The sequence below is a fragment of the Desarmillaria tabescens genome, assembly GCF_030435595.1.
Source record: "Desarmillaria tabescens strain CCBAS 213 chromosome Unknown EV420scaffold_1, whole genome shotgun sequence".
NCBI classification, from domain to species: Eukaryota; Fungi; Basidiomycota; class Agaricomycetes; order Agaricales; family Physalacriaceae; genus Desarmillaria; species Desarmillaria tabescens.
Genome location: NW_026848300.1, coordinates 4,065,436 through 4,083,778, shown reverse-complemented (window position 1 = coordinate 4,083,778; position 18,343 = coordinate 4,065,436). Strand labels below are relative to the sequence as shown.

The window sequence follows — 18,343 nt, the reverse complement described above, 5'->3', positions numbered from 1 at the left end:
CATAATTGCCGGATGACATTGGCGTAACGAACTGGGACTTTCAGGTGCGACCTGTGATCCCTTTCATCCTTTACACTCATCACCATCGAACATTTTAGGCGCTTGAACTAACGGAGGATATGTCGGCGTTTAACTACCACCAGCGATTTGCCGTTGGGACCATGACCGAACCTAAATTCGACGAGATAAACATCAGATTCGACTCGTCTATATCCCAGGACGACAACCTGTCTTCAAGCCCGCTTACAACCACATTGCCCCCGCTATGTTTCCTGGGACCCTGAGAAATTGCTGAGTGATACAGATCACACTTTCCCTGGACCCCCGGGCCGTTACTGACCATCTCCAGGAACTGTGCGTGTGTGCGTTCCTGGACTGTACAAATCTGCTGACGTCGACAGTATTTTTAGGACGCAGAACTGACGGGGAGGCATAGGAGGTGCACGAGGTGGATGTAAGTTCTGGCAGTGGATCTGCTGTACGTACTGCCCCTTATTGTGTGATGGACCATTAGATTGACGTTACCTCAGAGTTATTTGGCAATGCAAAACCGCGCACTTCTGACGTTCTGGTTCTAGTCAGCATCGGTCGATATAATATCGGTCGCTATGCAGATGAAGCTTAAGGAGAGATGGGCGAAGAATTCATCACGGTGCGCAACGGTTCACTCGCATTTCTCGATTGTAGGAGCCTAATTCCCGGGTTAGATGACTCGATCCCAACGCGTCTTCTTCCCTTACAAACCTCTCTTTTATTACATCCACCACTCAGACTGCAATAATATAAATGGGGAGAACACGTCCTGTGTACTGCGTTCTCAAATTCGGTAAAGGACTAGAGTCTTCGGTCACAAGTGACTTCGGTTCGAGCTCGGTTAGCTATTCTCTATATGCCGTTCTTCTGCTTTCTTACAAATTCTACATAGTCCTCCTAATCAAGTTCGACGACACGGTTGCGTGGTGGGAGCGATTTATTCTTGGTGTTCTTGCGAACAGGCAGGATCCTTCGCCTAGTGCACACCACATGTCCTCAGGTGTCTGCTACAGAATCATATCGGTTTCTTGCATCCCGAGGTGCTTCACATGTTGTCTAGCTCAAGTATGTGAGTTTCTCACTAGCCTGTGGAAACCCTCCCGAAAGATCCGTAGCTCAGGATCTTAATATTCATTCAAATATTAGCTTCAAATATTTTCATCAAAAGAGAAGGCCGCTGGGCTCCTCGCAAGATTTTGGCAAAGTTATGGCGGATACCTAGTCCTTGATTCCTGTCCTTCTCCATTCGCAATGTTAAGTCCGTTCTCGTCAAGACATCGGCAGTCCTTCGTTATTATCCGGTCATACAAGTCAGAGATCCTATTATTAAGACTCGGGACCGGCATTTGACGTCTACGTTTCACACCTCAGGATTAGGGTCGGATCAGCGCACAATACGCGCATTTTTCTGATGCATAGAATCCAAACCACACACGTGAACTTCGGGTATATGAGGCATTTTCCAAGTTCACTCTCACCACCTGATACCGGGGATCTGAGGTCAGGAACCCTTGAAGATGTGAGAGCCCTCTTCCCTTTCGGATGCACTGACTTTGTTAACGGCGAATGGTTCCATCCCGCCTGTCGGTTCGCTACTCACGAAGGCCAACGAATTGTGCTCACTGAGAATCCGTCTGGTGACAACGAGCGCATGCCTAATTTCCAGGCTCGAAAACCATCGCATTGGTACAATGTGAATCTTCAGAGTATTAAAGCGGCGGCGTGAAGGTCCAACAACACCCAGACTCAAATCTTCACAACAATGCAACTTCTCTCAATCCTCTCTGCTGCTCTCGTCTTTGCGCCCGTCGTCATGGGCGTGGACTTCGCCATCCAAGTCGGTCCCGACAATGCATTCACGTTCAGCCCCACTGAGATCTTCCCCGCCATCGGGGACACTGTTACCTTCACATTCCTCACCAGGAACCGTACGTGTCCATCCGTCCATCTCTCCAACTGTTACTTATGCTTCTCACCAGATTCGGCGACGACGACCACGTTCGAGAATCCCTGCCCTCCTCCTGCAGGAGGAGTAGGACCGGGCGCATTCGACAGCGGATTGTGTGTCGCATTTGATTCGCGTGTCATTTTTCGATTACTAATACGTTTCCGCCTAGCATTGACGCTGTCAGTATGCCCGGTAGCACGTTCACCACCACGATTCTCGACACCGAGCCTCACTTTGTCTCCTGCAGCCAAGCTGCTGGGGCTCACTGCCGCTTGGGCATGACGATGTCCATCAATCCGACTGCTGAGCAGACTCAGGAGCAGTTCCTGGCTAACGCCATCGGTTCTTGAAGAGGTGGTATCTGCCGAAAGAAATATGTGTTGTGTACGAATTGCGCCCCTGTAGTCGACTGTCGTTTTTGTACCGAGGTTCACGATGGGATATAACTATGTTTCCTAAGCCGGCTGAGGATGCTCGAGTAAGAGATAAAATCATAAGTATTCTGCTTCAGCACCTTCCTATGGTCTTCCGGAGGAGACCCGGGAGATGATTGTGCCTATTGAGTCTGTCTGGATAGTTCATTTTTGCTGTATCAGATGCCGTGTATTGGTTTTGTCCCGATCTTGCCCAGACATCAAGAAAATTTTTACTTCGCACTAAAGAGTAGATAGCTTTTCTATGGTATGGCATGCTAGGTGGCCTTTACTTCGCCTATGTAGTATTTGATCGATGGAATCATCGGCAGTTATTCGGCATCCTTTTGTAGCAGTGAGTAGATCTATATCCGTGTAATAGATTAGTGAGATCTCCCGGGTAAAACTAGGGAATCACCCTGGCTCGTTCGTTATCAAGGCCGGAGAAATGAAACTGATAGGGTCGATTGTTACATTCATTCCTTCGGGAATACATGTCGTAAAATCAAATCATGTATGAACATCGTGTATGGGTATGTGCCTAAGCGCGTAGAATTGTCATTAAAACATTAGGCTAGACTATTTAAGGAGAGCGAAGCAGTATCCATAACAAGACAGTACAATAGCATATATCGAAAGCATTAGAACGCAGGAGGGATATAATTTTGGCGACATGTTCACCAGTCCAGAACCGGCGGGAAGAATTTTTCAATTAAGCCTTTGTAGTACGGCTTGAGCTTCTCGATGTCAATGGATTCGTTGCTTTTGCTATACAGATCGTACGGGTTGAAGGCTTGGACAGCTACGAGCAATTTTTGGTCTTCTTCATTGGTAAGGTGTGCGTATGCGCCTTCGCGGTGCCATCTGCGTGTGCAAGATTAGATTGATTGCCAACGTTAAGAAGGATGACCGACTCACGGGTAGAAGCTGTGGAAGCGGATCATGGCAAGACCTTCCTTGGGTAGGGACGATTGATCTTTAAGAACGTTATAGAGATACTAAACAAGCAGCCAATCAGCTATTCAATTCTTAACTAACCAAGAGGAGAAAGCAAACCTCATCGTGTCCCCATGATAGCATGACATTTTCCAATCCACAGTGAGGCTTGTATACGCCGTACTCCGATGAATAAACAGGGTCCGCCGAGTCCGGGTTGTTTGCAAAAGTATCCGGATAAATGATCTTATCTGAGAACCGGCACCCTACAACAAACGTGTCCTATGAACGAAGAGATGATGTCAGTCCCTTCAAGGTACCACTAGTACAAATTAAATGTTACGTACCCCGACGACATCCCATTGTCCCCTAAAAAGAGCAATCCGGAGAGTTAATTAACACGGATCATGACAAAAGACGACACTCACTCGGAACCAAAGAGAAAGAGCAGCTTTCCGAGATCATGCACTAGTCCGGTCACTTGCATCCATTCGGGCTTTCCATCCCGCCGGATGGACTCAGCGGTCTGAAGGAGGTGAGTTATTTGCGAAAGTTCGGTCTAGTGAGCCGTCAGCTGTGAGAAGATTGATTGAATGGAATCTGGGAAATAGCTTACATCAGGGTCCGACTCGTCGATGAGTGTATCAAGCATCTCGATTGCTTCCCAGACGCCTGCATGGGCGCATATCAGCATCATGAATGGAAAAGGGACTCCACCGAGCTTACCCATTCTCGCCCGAACGTTTTTGCGGAAGTTGGCGCGCGCCTGGATGTTAAACTCCATAGTCTGTTTTTCTACAAGGTTGCGTGAGATTTGAGCAGAGACGAGAAGGAGGGGGAGAACGAACCGTGCTGTTCTTTGTAGAAGGTCTTAACTCGATCACACGCGTCCTCGTACTGGCGGAATCGCGTCTTGTCCATGGTTTCGTCAAACTCGGACTTGCTGTCCCAGAAAGCGGGTGCCTTGCCTTTGAGGACGTTAACTACAAGGGGCAATGGTCGTCAGCGCGTCTCCTCTAGACGATGAGTTTCACGCTACCTGCATCGACAGCATCGGAGAGCTCTTCGAATTCACTGGAGATGGTACGCATGGTTGTGTAGGTGAGAGCGAGGGTGAGGGTGAGGGTGAGGAAGAAAAGGACTCGAGGGGATGGTGTTTAGGGTATAGCATTGGAACTGCTTAAATACCGATGTCTTCAGGCTGAGTCAAGGTCCGTATTCGAGCACAGATCGGAATCAAACACACGTGGAGAGATGTGTGGTCCGGACGTGCCCGCAGTCAATCTTTTCATGGCTCGAAAAGTATACAGTCCATGCCTCCCCTGCTTCTTGAAGTCGACCCTAATCCACACTTCGGAAGAACTTCTGCCAATGTGAGAACCTTTCTTTCCAATCAATCATTAACCATCGCGTGCCTTCTATGTCATATGGGGGACAACTTCTTTTCGGTGTCCACGATGTGATAGACTCATCACTGGGGACCTAATTCGGATATTTGTAGGGAAGGAAACTCTGTATTCAGGAACTTGTGCGTGAAGCTGGAGCCCCAGTGGCGTCGCCAGCGAGACATTTGCTGATAGGTCGAAATTCTTTCGATCTAGACTTGACTTCTATGTCTTAGGAAGTCGGTTTAAGCCGTACAGATTCTTCAGGCTTGTTTCTTAGGAGGGGGCTGGATGTTTGAGCGGCGATGTGTGGCGTCACCGATTCGCCGCAACAAACTTTCGACGTGGCGTCCTTGGGAAGTTCATGGATATTGTTAACGTTTTCTGAGAGGAAAAAGATGATCTCAGTGTGGGTACGTTTAGTGGCGTGCACTGCAAACGAGTGGGTCTGCATCCCAAAAGCGGTCCTGTTAATTGCAATAAAGAAAATGATAAGTCTTGAGGCGTAAATATGTGTAAAACGTTGGCGATAAGGACCTTCGCGACCATTATAAGTCGAGTGGGGATTGCACGGCGGTTTCATCTCAGCCTATAATGACAATCAATTAGCAACACATGCAGAAGGAGTTCCGAGTGTCATACATACATGACCCCGCAATTTTTAGGCGCTTCATTTATCATTGATGCCGAGGCTAGTGACTTGCGGAAGATCAAAACATACATCTTTTCGATGAGTTGTTGTGATGGAAATGTCTAAAGTCTGACTGGACAGATTCACAGTGCCATGACGATTAGTATTCCCTGTCTACGTAGTTTGTGCGTTGTGCCGCAGAAGGACCTTGGCGAGAGGTTATCGATGGACTTTCGAAGCATATGTTGCAAAGGTGAAGTTCTTACGTCGGACAAAAGCAAGGATTCATGTTAGTGAGCTAATAGCACGGCGGTCGACGACACGACATCCCACACTAGCAGATATAGAATCAGATTCTTTCCTTAGTTCAAATGGAGAATGAAAGGCTGCACTTTTTCGATGTCTGAATTGACAATTCGCCATTGTACGGCCTGGTTGGGTAAATTTGCAAAGGGTATCGGAGATTGTATGCGATAGGACTCAGTGTAACCTTTGTGATCCTGGACAGGGTTGGTCGTTGCCGCGAACTGCGACCAATGATGGTCCCATGTCAACTTCAGTGGCTGACATGTCCCACAGGCACCATTGAGTCGTCAAGTCAGGCGGGTACCTAAAAGCATATCTGAAGGATAGATAATAATTACACAAAAAGAGAGCTGGTGGTACCTACAATCCTGACGCAGCCAGAGCAGAATTTCGCGAACTTCCCTGGAGGTAAGACAAAGAGACGTGGAACCGAACTTAGGCCGAGCCAATAGGAGTGCCTAAGTGGCGTTGATTGCCGGTTATTTCCGGCCCGAGTGCTTGAACTCGAACCACCATCATCATATAAAGTTTCTCAACCGCTATCCAAGATATCACTCTGTTTACGCCATTCGCGACCAAGAAAAGGCGATGAATTGAAAATTTGTATGTATAGATATGCCTATGGTATCTGATTTTCTTGTCTGGGCCTTCTTTCCCTGACGTGCTTTCCTTTCTCATTCTAGCCGATCCCTAACTTTTCTCACTCTAAGGAAACTCAAAGTTCAATAACGTCTTGCGTAAATAATACAATGTCCACTTTCGCAGGATTGTCCAAAGGTTTGTACGTACTATCAGCTGTTTGATTCTATTATTGATATCCGCGAAGGAACGTTCCCCGCTCTTCGTGCTCAACTCACCCAAGACGGACACGAGACCACCGATTGACCCACTTTTAATGAACCTTTGCAAACTTATACTCAGTGCAACCGGAGTCATGAATTATGCGTTGACAGAGAATTTGGCCAGCAGTGGGATTAGCCGTCTTGAGGTTCTGGCCCGCTGGTAGCAAGGGCCACGAGGGCCTAGTATCTCGATATAATGGTGGTGCACCGGAAACTTTCTTTGTAGGAAATTGACCAGGCGACGGAAGGTTTGTCGCTTGTAGTTCCGCAGCCCAGGATTTGGCTCTCAATTCACTGTTCCTGCCATATTTTTAGATGCTTTGGCTCAAGAGTGGCCATGTACGACTGCGGTCTACTACAAGGAGGGCGATCGCCGCCTCATATTGTACGTGTAGTCCTGTCTTTCTGTTACGTGCCGTCTGATATCTTCTTGGACCAGGACCTCTGCACGCAGCACTAATGTCAGTGGGCTGGATTTTCTTCTAGGCGAAGTGGTGATTGAAGTAAGAATTGACAAGGAGGCTTCTGAAGGCGTGACGACAGTGTTTCTTGCCAGCGGCGCTTTCATCACGAAGGTTGGGATGCACAGCGGAAGCAGCAGAGCAGAGGCACTAGACCAAAGTGCCATTCAGGACAAGGGGCTTGGTAGGCGCTGAATGAAATTGACCTATGCTTGAGCGTCTTGTCCTCCTTCCGAAGCTCCGCCATTACAGCCCACAAAGAACTCCGAAATGAGCGGTATCTACACATCCGGCAAGGTCGAGGTTTGTATTCGGCGCAACCGGGTGGCTTTGGGAATGTTTCCTGAAGCAGAGGGGTGCGGCCTTTGACTTTCGAGACGGCGTGGCAGTCGATAGTCAATCGGCGGCCGGCTCCGCAAAGATTTATCACTGCCATCGGCTTTCATTCTATCGATCTCTACGGCTCAGCATAATGGGAGGTGCCACCGCTCATTTTCGTCGTGCAACATATCAGAGGACAACAGGGCCTCACAATACCGGTTGGTTCCCATCGAATTACCCATGATCCCCTTCCTGACCTTATTTGTAGCAGGATTGAAAGCTATATAACTTTGATTCCGAGTTCCAACGCATTTTTCTAACCCGAAGCGGCAACACCTCGTCAACAGGCAGGTGAACCGCAAGTGCGGTTTGACCGTCGAGAGACGCGGCTGCAATGTCTATCAATTGCTCAATGACGTAGTCTTCCTGATCGTCTTCCGGGAAATGGAACGGAGCTTATGAGGCTGCCTGCAATGACGGTCTTTCATATCTTGTCTTATCGCTATTGCGCTCGGAGTGGAATGCGTGGGTGCTAGTAATGGGTGCAGATAACGTCATTGCGAAGACTATTGGAGACTTCTACAGCTTCGCGACAGAAGGAAGGAAGCAGGCTTTATTCGTCGGAGAGTTGTCGCTCGACGGAAGGAATAGTCGGATATTGACTTTGGTGCTATCTTTAGCCAATGATAAGGATGGGGTGATACGACGATACACGTTCGCTCTCTTGTGTCAAAAGAGGACCGGTGTCGTCAATGGCAGACCAGTACGTAGCCACGTTGCTATGTTTTCCTGTCTTTCTCATCCTTAATGACAGCCGCATCTTCAAGTGTCATGTCCATCACAAATCAAGGACCGATTTCAAAAGATGATTAAACCGCGATATCAGAGTAATTCCACATTTTAGCTACAGTGGACTGGCGAGTTCTTACGTCAAGGTGCATACTATTGATCTTTCTCATAGCATCTTATGCACTATAGTTCGAGCGAAGCAAGGGCACTTTCGTACGACAGCACATCAACGCTGCTCAAGTTTGTCCACTGTGAGCGACACTGCTGTGCTTTGTTACCTTATATTGATACTGGTTGTAAGTCAAACGGGACTCGAGAACGGCTTGCGTATGCTCTTCTGACTTATCTTGACGATGGTTGTCATGCCTGGTGTCTATCCAGTCACCAAGTCTTTGTTTCATAACTCAGACCTCGCCATAACGACGAGATGACGAGCAGCGCAAATTGAGCTTTTTACGTGCATGGATCTCTCTTTTAGATGGAGACTGAACACCCAAATTCAAATTGTGCCGATGTTCGGGCTATGGTGTCGCTTTCTGCATCATGGGCGCCAGTTCTCACTTGACTCGTGTTTGATTGGTACTCTGTGAAGTCCAACACGTTCTGTGCATGCTTCGTCAGGATAAGACGATCTTTGAGCAACCCAGAGTTACCAGATGATGTCTCTCACCTAATTGCCTCAGGATCAATTATCATTCCAGCAGCAGTGGCACTGTTGTCCATCCCCACGCTGGTAGCAATGTCACCCAAGGCGAATGAGACTTAGGCTCGTCTAAGGAGAATTGTGACGCAACTAGTTATGTGGCTGGATGACAACGAGGCGTGCTGCGAGAGGTTGCGAGAGGAGTTGGGGACATCACCGCACATTTATCATAATCTTTCGGTGGATGAGCTCTAATCTTCTTGTTAGTCGTCTGTGGCTTTGACATTCGACATACCTATCGCATTGGTCAAAGCCCGATGTCCATACTGAATGTCAGTCGTTCGTGATTCGACCGGAATCGTTATCAGGAATCGGAAGCGAGGATTACAAATCCCTTGTGAATGGATCAATCAATCGGGCGAATGTCCGTAAACGAGCATTCTAATATTCCAATTACAAGGTCGCTTATCGGTGATCAGAGTAGATGACGGCTGTCGTCATTAATAACCTGCGTCTGCATGCGTTCAGCTTGATTGTGTTTGGTTCATATGCAGGCTTTGCCCCAGTCTCACGTCCCTTATATTTGAACACCCACCCCGTTCAAAACAAAGCAGAGCCCATCATTACGTTCCCGCTGTTGCTGTTCGTCAACCGTTTTTGACGCATCTCCCGCTTTCACACTATCCAAAATGATAGTCAACATGCGCTTCGTGCGACTCGGAAAACCCCGAAAAAAACTTCAACTCGTACGATGAGATCCACAAAAGGGCCCGTCTTTTAACTAGGGACGTTCATGCTATCAAGATTTCGTAGTATGGCCTCTCTATAGTGATCCCTATGGCCCAGACGCTCTCATGTGACAACACTTTTCTGATATATCTTCGCGAGCTCTACGGTGCTACCCATACCAACGAATCAATGTCTTTCCCAAGTTGTATTTGTTACTGTCATAGTGAAAGCGTTTATTTGTTGAATGTAAATATCCGTCCAATCGCTGATCACATTTCGGCATTTTTTTTACAAGTAAGATATCTGTTCGGATACAGAAGTAGGCTAACTAATTGTATTCAGGATTTAGGTGTTTTACCCGCCTTTTGGTTCTCGCCAGGCGCATGATATGTTTCAGATGCTGAACCACCAGTCAGAGAGGTGATGTGCGGGAGGGTTTTTCAGTACCGGAAGGAAGGACAGCCGATCTTGCCGTCGAGCAGAAACACGGCTCATGCTTTTCTGATGTTGGAATCACGACGCTAACCTTGCAATCGATTGCAATGTACTTCATATCTAAGGACCGTAACGAACTAAACTGCGGAAGTTACTTGGCTACTCCCTAACACAGGAAGAGCGTTGTATTCGGACCACTTGAGCCACCATCTCACAAAGCAGGCTGCGCTCTATGATTTCCTTGTTCCCGTCACTGTTGACGCATCTTCTGTGTCCCCTTAAAGCTCACGGACCGCGACTAGACCTTTAAGTCCCTTGGCGATGTCTTGATTATCTTGCCGCTTCATCAAATTCATGATGGTTGACTCCAGCCTCCTCCACATGCGACTGCCGAAGGTTCCCGTCTTTCGAGTAGGTTCATAGCCACCTGCATTTTTTAGGTTTTTCCATCCATGATGTTCGAACTGAATTCAATATCTACACAGGTGCCCTTTGTTGCTTAAATACCGGAATACACACGCAAAGTTCGTGTTTTCCATAACCCCGGCGGTGCTGCGGTTCTTCTTCTTGTCGTCGACATTTATGGCAAACCTTTCGCTCGACAATACGCTCGGTGCATTCTCTATTGGTGCTACGTTAGCTAACATGTAAGTAAGCTTCGGTTCTGCGCCTCACGCTTAAATTAATGGGCTATGTATCGGTTCCGGACAGTCTGTTTGGTATAACCACCCTGCAATCTGCATTGTATTACAAAAACTACCCGAACGACGGACGGTTCTATAAAGCCTCGGTGCATGCGCTCAGCATTTAGCTCAAAAGACGTGATACTGATGCTAGATGACTGCGAGCAGGTGGGGATTATCTGGTAGGTTTTCTTGAGTCGAGAGTTTTATTAAAATAATTGAAAACCTACATAGGATCCTTGATACATTAGACGTCGCGGTTACTGCTCATGCTTCATATTTCTATGCTATCAAGAACTTCGGAAATATTAAAGCTCTTACTGAACACGACATTGTTTGGTACGTTCCGTTTGATCGGATAGTTTCCATTCGGCACTAAATTTTCTATTTCGCGCAGGAGCTTTAAGGTTTGCGTCGAATATGCTCAAAGCGAACATGATATCTAATTCCCACATCTAATAGCTGCATATATTGATTTGTGTATGTACTTCATCATTCGCATGCATTCACCTCGAGCGTCACCTTGAATCTTCATCAGGTCGTCGTCCGAGTCTTTGTTCAAACGTGAGCATTTCACACTTTCCCCATTTCGCAGCCGACTTTGAACATGGGTTCTATGCAGGGTATATGCTCTACGCTTATGGAAACGTGAGTTTTCGTTTATTTATGCGTAGTCCTTCTCATACCCGTATGATTAGTCGGACAATACATTCATCAATCCATACTATGGTCAATTGTACGTGGAATATGTGCTACTGTGTCTCTTTCAATAACCACTTTCCTTGCTTACTCAGATCCTCGTCACTACTAGCAATGCCGGTGCGAGAAGTCTGCTTGCTCCAAGTCTAAACCGTGTACTAATAAACACAACCCCGGGCCAGCTTGCGGTATATGTAAGTCTCCACTACCCTCCGCCGCTCGTAACATATCATTGATAATTCATTTATTAGATCTTATCAAATCTGTGCAGGAACTCGGGCCTATCACGCTACTCAATTATCATTGACAGTGATACTCTTAACAGCTATTCGGTCTCCAACTTCTCCGAAACACCGACCATCAAGGTACATGTGCATGCGAATATCATTTCGAATCCACTGTTTTATTCCAACGTAGAGCGCTCTCATCTCTCTGTTCTCAACCAGCATAGCGGCCGAATTTATATTATCTATTGCCATGTGCTACTGTCTGAATAAAGGCAGAACCACTTCGGCTTTTCCCAAGTCAGTTTATCTGTTCTGTTGTTTTCTGCTCATTAAAGCGTTGTTCAATACCCACACAGCACCATCACGACACTTATCATGTTGATGCGGATGATTCTGATATCAGGGCTCGCTACAAGGTTGGTGAAATTACCTTCTGGTTTCTTTTGCACGGCCTCACGCAAGCATACTTAGCGTCTACTCGATAGTCATTCTGATTACGGTATGCAGAATCGTTACTGAGCTATCTCACGGCTCGGTCAGAGCGAACGTAACGCTAATAACTCACGCCATAGTTTCTCCTCTGGCCAGACACTCTCATATTCCTCGGTGTTGATTGTTTACAGCCCAAACGTCAGTCATTTTAACTCAGACTCTTCGTGTTGACCCTAATCTTCATTGACAGTGTTCATCAATTCCTTGTTAGCTATGTATGCACCGCGCTCACAACACTTATGGACACTCACTCAGGATAATAGGCTCAATGCATGGAAAGCGTTTCGAAATATCGAGAATTCTTTCCGACTACGAACGATTAACTCTACTGGATTGACGTCTGAGGGTGTGCGTGACCACCGCGGGAAGGATAAGGTATGTTTCTAGATTCCAAATATGTGTTCCGTACAAGTGATATCAACAACCTCCTTAGCAGGCTATTATTGTATCGATGGAGATTGAGTCGGAAACTGTTTGATTTCCACTTATTTATCTCAGTGTATTTATGCCAGTTATCTTCCTATCCCGAGCACTAGAGAGACTAACGTAAGCCCACGATTAGACCATGGTATCGTTCGGTGTTTGCTATTATCATATGCTATCTTTATGACAAACACGCTGCGAGAAGGGTAGAATACCCCATTCTAGAAAAGGTAACAGGGCGCTTACTCCTAGATATTGCACTGGTAGGGGTTAGGACGGGCATATGGGCACTTCTCGACTATTTCGCAGCGTCTCTTCTCCGGGTCAAAGGTCTGTCTAGTCGACGAAAGCTCTCGGTAGTCGCAGACACCGCAAACGAAGATAGCCTTGATAGCGAAAGGAGATGAATAATCGACGCAAAGGATGTCTGTCATAACACTGAATCCCGCGGTACGCGTGACTGCCGTTTAAATCTCCAGGTCTTTCGGAAGCAAGCTCCTCGTCATTGGTACAAATTTTTCGCGAGTCCAAAGCCCGCCGGAAGTGATTGTCCTTTATCTGAATTTATACTCAGCCTAGCAAACCCATGCACTCGAAACCCATTCATCTGGGAACAGAGCTGGTAGCAGCCAGAACAAGGCACTAGAAACGAGACTTGTAGATCTGGTGCGTGATTTATCTGTCGCCTGGGTTATGTCTGGCCGAGCGTGAAGAAATGGTTCGCAACCTAACGGTGGGGAGAGGAAGGCGGGCTCTTCAGACCTCATCTATTGGCTAACGAGTTTGTCTATTCATGATAGCCTGATGGCATTAACCGTGGCCGCAGGCGGCAAGATTCGGGTTCGAATCCCGATCAGAAAATATCCGTCGCGGAATCAGATTTTTTGGTTATGATCATTTCTCTTCTTTTCGATATCAAGCAGTTCATCAGGAAGTTTTAATATTGTTCTTCGAAGGCTGCCGTCAGTCGAGGGCGGTAGGATGTAGCCTTTGGAAATAGGATTATGTGCAAATGTGTCATTGAAGCTGGGCCGGAAACCCTATCAGGCTCATGGTACGCAATCGGTGTATTCCTCAATTAATCATCCTGATTCTCGCAATCACCCGACTGATACCTCGTACCTGTTGTTGTTGTTGTTGCTCATCCCAGAGGCGAGCGAACTGAGAGAATTGCGACCCATTGTCCTCAACGTGGTAAGCCGCTCTGGTTGGGATCTGAGCGATGACGGGAGATCACTGTTTGGTGTTCATTTGTTGTGGTCTGGCGGTACGGGTGGGTTCTGGTCTTGTCCAGGTTCAGTGGGTTTGCCATTCAAAATTGGGTTAACGCGAAATCCAATAACCTTCCTCCTATTTTGGATCTCATATTCGGTAATGAAGTCGGTTATCCTACGGAAAACCAGCGGCTCTAACACCGTCTGTGGTAGCTCATGGGCTATTTGCATTGCCAGGTTCGATTCCCGGCCAGATGAATAATTAGTGTAGTTCGGGGACGCTCGTTGTTTTGTTTTAATATTTCTCGTTGACCCAGGTGCTGTTTGATATTGGGAAGTGGTCGCCGGGCTAGGTTGCTTATTGGAGAGAAGTATAGTGTGTAGTAAGCACTTATCTGGGTTTGCCATTCAAATCGCGTTAACGCAAAGTCTAATAAAATTCTTTGTATTATCACCATGGGGTCCTATTGATTGTGGCGACCTATATAAGGGGTGCCGGTGATAACCAGAATGTTCAAGGTGGTACAGTAGAAGACCTTAAATTACAGATACGTCAGTGTCTGGAAAACTGGTGGTTCTACCATCGTCTCTGGTAGTACAGGGGCTAATACACGCCCCGGAAATGGACTTTGTTGGGTTCGACTGCTAGCCAGAGGATAAATAATGATTCGTTGGTTTTTGTCTTATCGATGTTCAATATTTAACGTTGATCCTGGTCTCTGGGCGGTGCCATTTGATTTTGAGAAATCTGCCGGCAGCCTTGGGAGTGGGCACTGTACGATGTTCCTTGATAGCCTAGCAGTTATCCCACTGTCGTCTCTTTTTGTTAAATTCTGTTAGCGTAACGAAAAGGATCAACCTAGATGTTGGGAGAAGTGCGGCGGGGCTCGTTTTATTCGTGATACCAACTGATGTGACGCCTGGTAGTCTCATGGCCTGGCTGCAGGATTTGGGTTCGAACCCCGATCGGAATTGGATGAGATCCTGATGGGTAACACATTTTTTGATTGCCGTACACGTGGGAATTAGTAGTGTCTTTGCTGCGAGTTTACTCGTTGGAATAACCCGCATTCTCCGCTAGGTTATTCGGCGAGCGCTGGGGTGTCGTCTTTTTCTGTCCGAGTCTGGGTTCAGCTTTTTTTCTCTCGAAAGAGGTTTGGGGAGGGGGGGGGGGGGACAAACTTGGCATGTGCTCCCTGTAGCTTCTTTTTGTTGTGGCTTTGCTAGGGAAATCATCGTTCGTTTGTGAAAGGAATCCGAGTCTACGGTGGGAACGAGGCAACCAACATGAGTTGTATGATTATAACGAGGATCCGTAATATTCCGGATGTTGGTTATGACAATTTTCGAAGAGAGTATTCCATCTACTGATCTCTGATGGCCCAGTGGAGTCAGCGCGTAGCGATACATAATGGGTCCGATCCCCAATCAGAGGTTGTACTCTGAGCAATAGCGATCTTTTTGGAGAGATATTTTTGTCATTTTCCTCTTGAGCCGCAAGTCACTGTCAAGAATGAGAACGGTACGCCTGTATTGACACTCCGGAAGTAGCCCACCCTCCGGGCTTGATCAGGATCGAGTCCTGATTCAGAGATCAACTTGAAGTTTATGAAGTTTATAATAATTTGGCTTTTGTATGAGCTGGGACGCGTGTTTGTGATATGGTTTTGGAGGGAAATTTGTTTGCTACGTGTTTACGCGTACGATTTAAAGGCCTAAGCCTAAGATTGAGGCAACTCATATGTGATGGAAACTGCTTCGGTATCCACAATGTCTCAGTAAGTGTAAGAGCGGCACAAGTGCAAGGTCGTCCAGAACGGGAGCATTACAGAATCATAATGCGGCAACTAACGCATTTACACGAGGCGTTTCCTGGATCAGCGGGAGTGTAAGGGATGCAGGTGGCTCTAATTAGAACAGAGGGCATCAGTCTTAGTAGAGGCAGAAGATACGTGGCTCACGGTCACCCGCACCCGCAGAGAGCCTGGAAGCCTTCTTAACCGGGCGGAAACCTTCCGCTACCAATGAGAGAGTCCGCATCCGCCAAGAAGTGAACACGCGCTTCCATTACTGGCGCGTGTGCATTCCCCTACGAGTTCATTGGACTCGGAGATGGCCACCTTGGCAAGTACAATGTCATATGTAAGGCCGTTCGCGCCGTTGGGGCTCGAAGCAGAGAATATGCTGAGGATTGGCTCACAACAGAGAAAGGATGACGGTCCTAGGATATCGCACTGGTAGGGCACATGGGCAGTTCTCATCTGTCCTGCCTTCACGTCAAATGTCCGCAGACCTTCTTTGATGGTGCACCAGAGAAGATCCGTCCGTAAGGGTATCAACGCGTGACGAAGAATCGTAGACGTTGCAGAAGACTGAGTACTGGCGCTGAAGCTGGAGATGATGGACTTGAACCGGATGACTAACGCGCCGGCAACCACTCCGGATCACATGGTACGTGTAACTGCCTCTTTCGGCCGCTTCTCGTGGGGTCCTCATCACTCGCTTTTGCACATCCGGTGCTCAGTAGAAGTGAAGGGTTCTACCTCACTCTCTGTCCCACCCACTCGAATTACAGTTATCTGTTACCGGACAAAACAAGGCTTTGAAGAGGAGACCGTCACCTAGGGATCTGGTGTGTGACTTTGCTGTTGCTTTCTCTCCGGCTTTTCTCACTATAGCGATTAGCCAACGTACATTTCCGGCACTGCCTCACGTCCCGCGCACGCTTTACATATATGCGACTAAGCCGTCTACATTCGAGCCTCGATATCAATGATCTGTTGAAAACGCAGAGATTCAGCTATGTGATTTCGTGAATGCCCAACAGGACCCCGAGGACTGACTTCCTTCCCGTTTCTACCGCCGTGTATCTCGCCATCACGTGAAGCGTGAAGACCGAGAGGAATGAAGTCGCTATCCCATCGTTTTGCATCTATGCATTTCAGCACGTGGGCTGGACGAGACCCCGGTATGATTTTCTTCGGCTTGCTCTTATCGCATTTCCTTCTGAAATTTGCCCTTCCAGCGCCTGGAAGCCACGAGCAGAAGGGAGCAGGAGAGGATCCAACTCGACGTTCAAGCGAAGATGACCAGATGGAGTGGATGACACACTACACACTACGGTATGCAACGAATGACCTAAGTACCGTATTTCACGCACATGGTGCTATTCTCTCTTAGCATGCGTAATCGAGGCATGGATTCATACCAGATATTCCGCTGGCCATATAAACGCGAATTCCTTCCTTTCCGGCTGTATTCGAAATCTACTACTGAGAGCTCAGCCTTCTGTCCCGGCGTAAGTACTGTCTCCGGTAGATGAAGCTGATGGTACGCAATCGGCGTATTCCTCAATTGTCGTCCTGATCCTGTGACTGCTCTCGGCCGCTTCTTGTGGGGTCCTTCTCGTCACTGCTTTCGCGGGTCCGACGCTCAGCAGAAGGTAGCGGACAGAACCGGGCTTTGAAAAGGATACCGTCATCTACAGGCCATGAGCGATATGGCGCGTGCCTTTGCTTTCTCTCCGGTTTTTCTCACTTGAGCTATTAGCCTATCTGCATTCCCTCAGAGTCTCGTAAACCGAAATGCAGTGCACGCAATGAACTATTTTCAGATCACTCGTCCCAGTTCGACATCCCTTTTTCGGCGCACGGGTTTTTACTTCACGACCAGTGGACGCCTTGGACATATGCGACCAGGCGATCTACATACGAGCGTCAATGTCAATGAGTGCTTGAGCTGTTGAAAAGCGCAGAGCTACGTGATCCGGCGAACGCCCACCAGGACTCTGAGGGCTATAGGCTGCACGAGGGTTGATTCACAGCATGTATCTCGCCAGCGATATGCGCCCGTGGAGAAACGTCGTTTCACTTCGACGGCACACATTTCAGTTCGAGACCTGGATGAGAGCTTGGTATATGTCTGCTCTTATTGCGTGTCCTTTTGAAATCTGCCTGGTAGTCACAAGCAGGAGGGAGCGGACGAACACATTCGAGCGAAGATGATCGTCTGGCATGGATGACACTGGTACGTGACCGACGACCTAGGTACCGCGATTCATGCTCATGGTGCTGTTCTCTCGCAGAGGCTTGGATTCATGCCAGAGTGCCCGTTCGCGTCATAGGACTGTGATTGTGTAAGACCAAATGGGCTTCATATTCCTGGTGTTTTCTGACAATTCCTGACACATACGACCATAAAAGCAGCAAAATACGCATATGTTGATTTTTGTCCAATAAACGTCACCGTACCTTTGCCTTTTCCTTTGCCTTCTTTCACATTTCTAACTATATTCAACGATGACTACATCTCACTATAAATTTGCAATGAGCACTGTTTCCCGCTCGCTTAGGCCATCACAAAGATCTCAACGGCGTTATGAACCTCTTCATCTAGCCGGCAGCATGCTGTACCTATTTAACTTGCCCTTCCCGCTCAGCATCTCGTTAAAGGAACTCGGGGTTTTACTTCACCACCAGCGGACGCCTTACCGAGCCATTCAAGAATGCGAAGACCAACTTCCTCCTTCCCGTTCCTACCACAGCACCGCAAAGGAAAGAATGACTCGATGGCATGCGTTTCAGCCCATGGACCGAACGAGACCTTGGTGCGTTTTCTTTGGTCTGCTCTTATCGCATTTCCTTACGAAAATCACTTTTGGACAGCCAGCTTATGGAGGAAGGAGGGACCGGAAGAGTGGGTTGGCATGGATGATGCACTACGGTATGTGACAA

At 47.6% G+C, this 18,343-nt stretch overlaps 4 protein-coding genes across 4 annotated transcripts; 3 read left to right on the top strand and 1 right to left on the bottom strand.

Annotated features, from left to right (window-relative positions):
* Nucleotides 1–1,795: 1,795 nt before the first annotated feature.
* On the top strand, nucleotides 1,796–2,331 carry EV420DRAFT_1473463 (uncharacterized protein; the record flags this gene model as incomplete). The annotated part of the gene is made up of 3 exons (XM_060469139.1): nucleotides 1,796–1,961; nucleotides 2,013–2,094; nucleotides 2,151–2,331. The coding sequence occupies 3 exons, from the start codon at nucleotides 1,796–1,798 to the stop codon at nucleotides 2,329–2,331; spliced, it is 429 nt and encodes a 142-aa protein (XP_060340200.1).
* A 447-nt stretch (nucleotides 2,332–2,778) lies between these two features.
* Nucleotides 2,779–4,720, bottom strand: EV420DRAFT_112852 (inositol oxygenase). The gene is made up of 9 exons (XM_060465968.1): nucleotides 4,370–4,720; nucleotides 4,179–4,313; nucleotides 4,057–4,125; nucleotides 3,947–4,002; nucleotides 3,759–3,889; nucleotides 3,678–3,699; nucleotides 3,451–3,612; nucleotides 3,313–3,392; nucleotides 2,779–3,258 (listed from the first exon to the last, which is right to left on the bottom strand). Exons 1-9 carry the CDS (start codon nucleotides 4,419–4,421, stop codon nucleotides 3,072–3,074), a joined length of 894 nt encoding a protein of 297 aa, XP_060340199.1. The 5' UTR covers nucleotides 4,422–4,720; the 3' UTR covers nucleotides 2,779–3,071.
* A 5,734-nt stretch (nucleotides 4,721–10,454) lies between these two features.
* On the top strand, nucleotides 10,455–12,451 carry EV420DRAFT_1634825 (uncharacterized protein; the record flags this gene model as incomplete). Its single annotated transcript, XM_060476374.1, has 15 exons — nucleotides 10,455–10,519; nucleotides 10,584–10,662; nucleotides 10,724–10,737; nucleotides 10,790–10,894; nucleotides 10,953–10,962; nucleotides 11,018–11,035; nucleotides 11,094–11,119; nucleotides 11,178–11,203; nucleotides 11,254–11,291; nucleotides 11,350–11,448; nucleotides 11,506–11,619; nucleotides 12,054–12,111; nucleotides 12,164–12,188; nucleotides 12,237–12,348; nucleotides 12,407–12,451. The coding sequence occupies 15 exons, from the start codon at nucleotides 10,455–10,457 to the stop codon at nucleotides 12,449–12,451; spliced, it is 834 nt and encodes a 277-aa protein (XP_060340198.1).
* A 3,666-nt stretch (nucleotides 12,452–16,117) lies between these two features.
* Nucleotides 16,118–17,733, top strand: EV420DRAFT_1742751 (uncharacterized protein; the record flags this gene model as incomplete). The annotated part of the gene is made up of 8 exons (XM_060480057.1): nucleotides 16,118–16,242; nucleotides 16,296–16,578; nucleotides 16,636–16,732; nucleotides 16,791–16,908; nucleotides 17,181–17,331; nucleotides 17,360–17,523; nucleotides 17,571–17,636; nucleotides 17,695–17,733. Exons 2-8 carry the CDS (start codon nucleotides 16,515–16,517, stop codon nucleotides 17,731–17,733), a joined length of 699 nt encoding a protein of 232 aa, XP_060340197.1. The 5' UTR covers nucleotides 16,118–16,242; nucleotides 16,296–16,514.
* Between the last annotated feature and the right edge of the window lie 610 nt (nucleotides 17,734–18,343).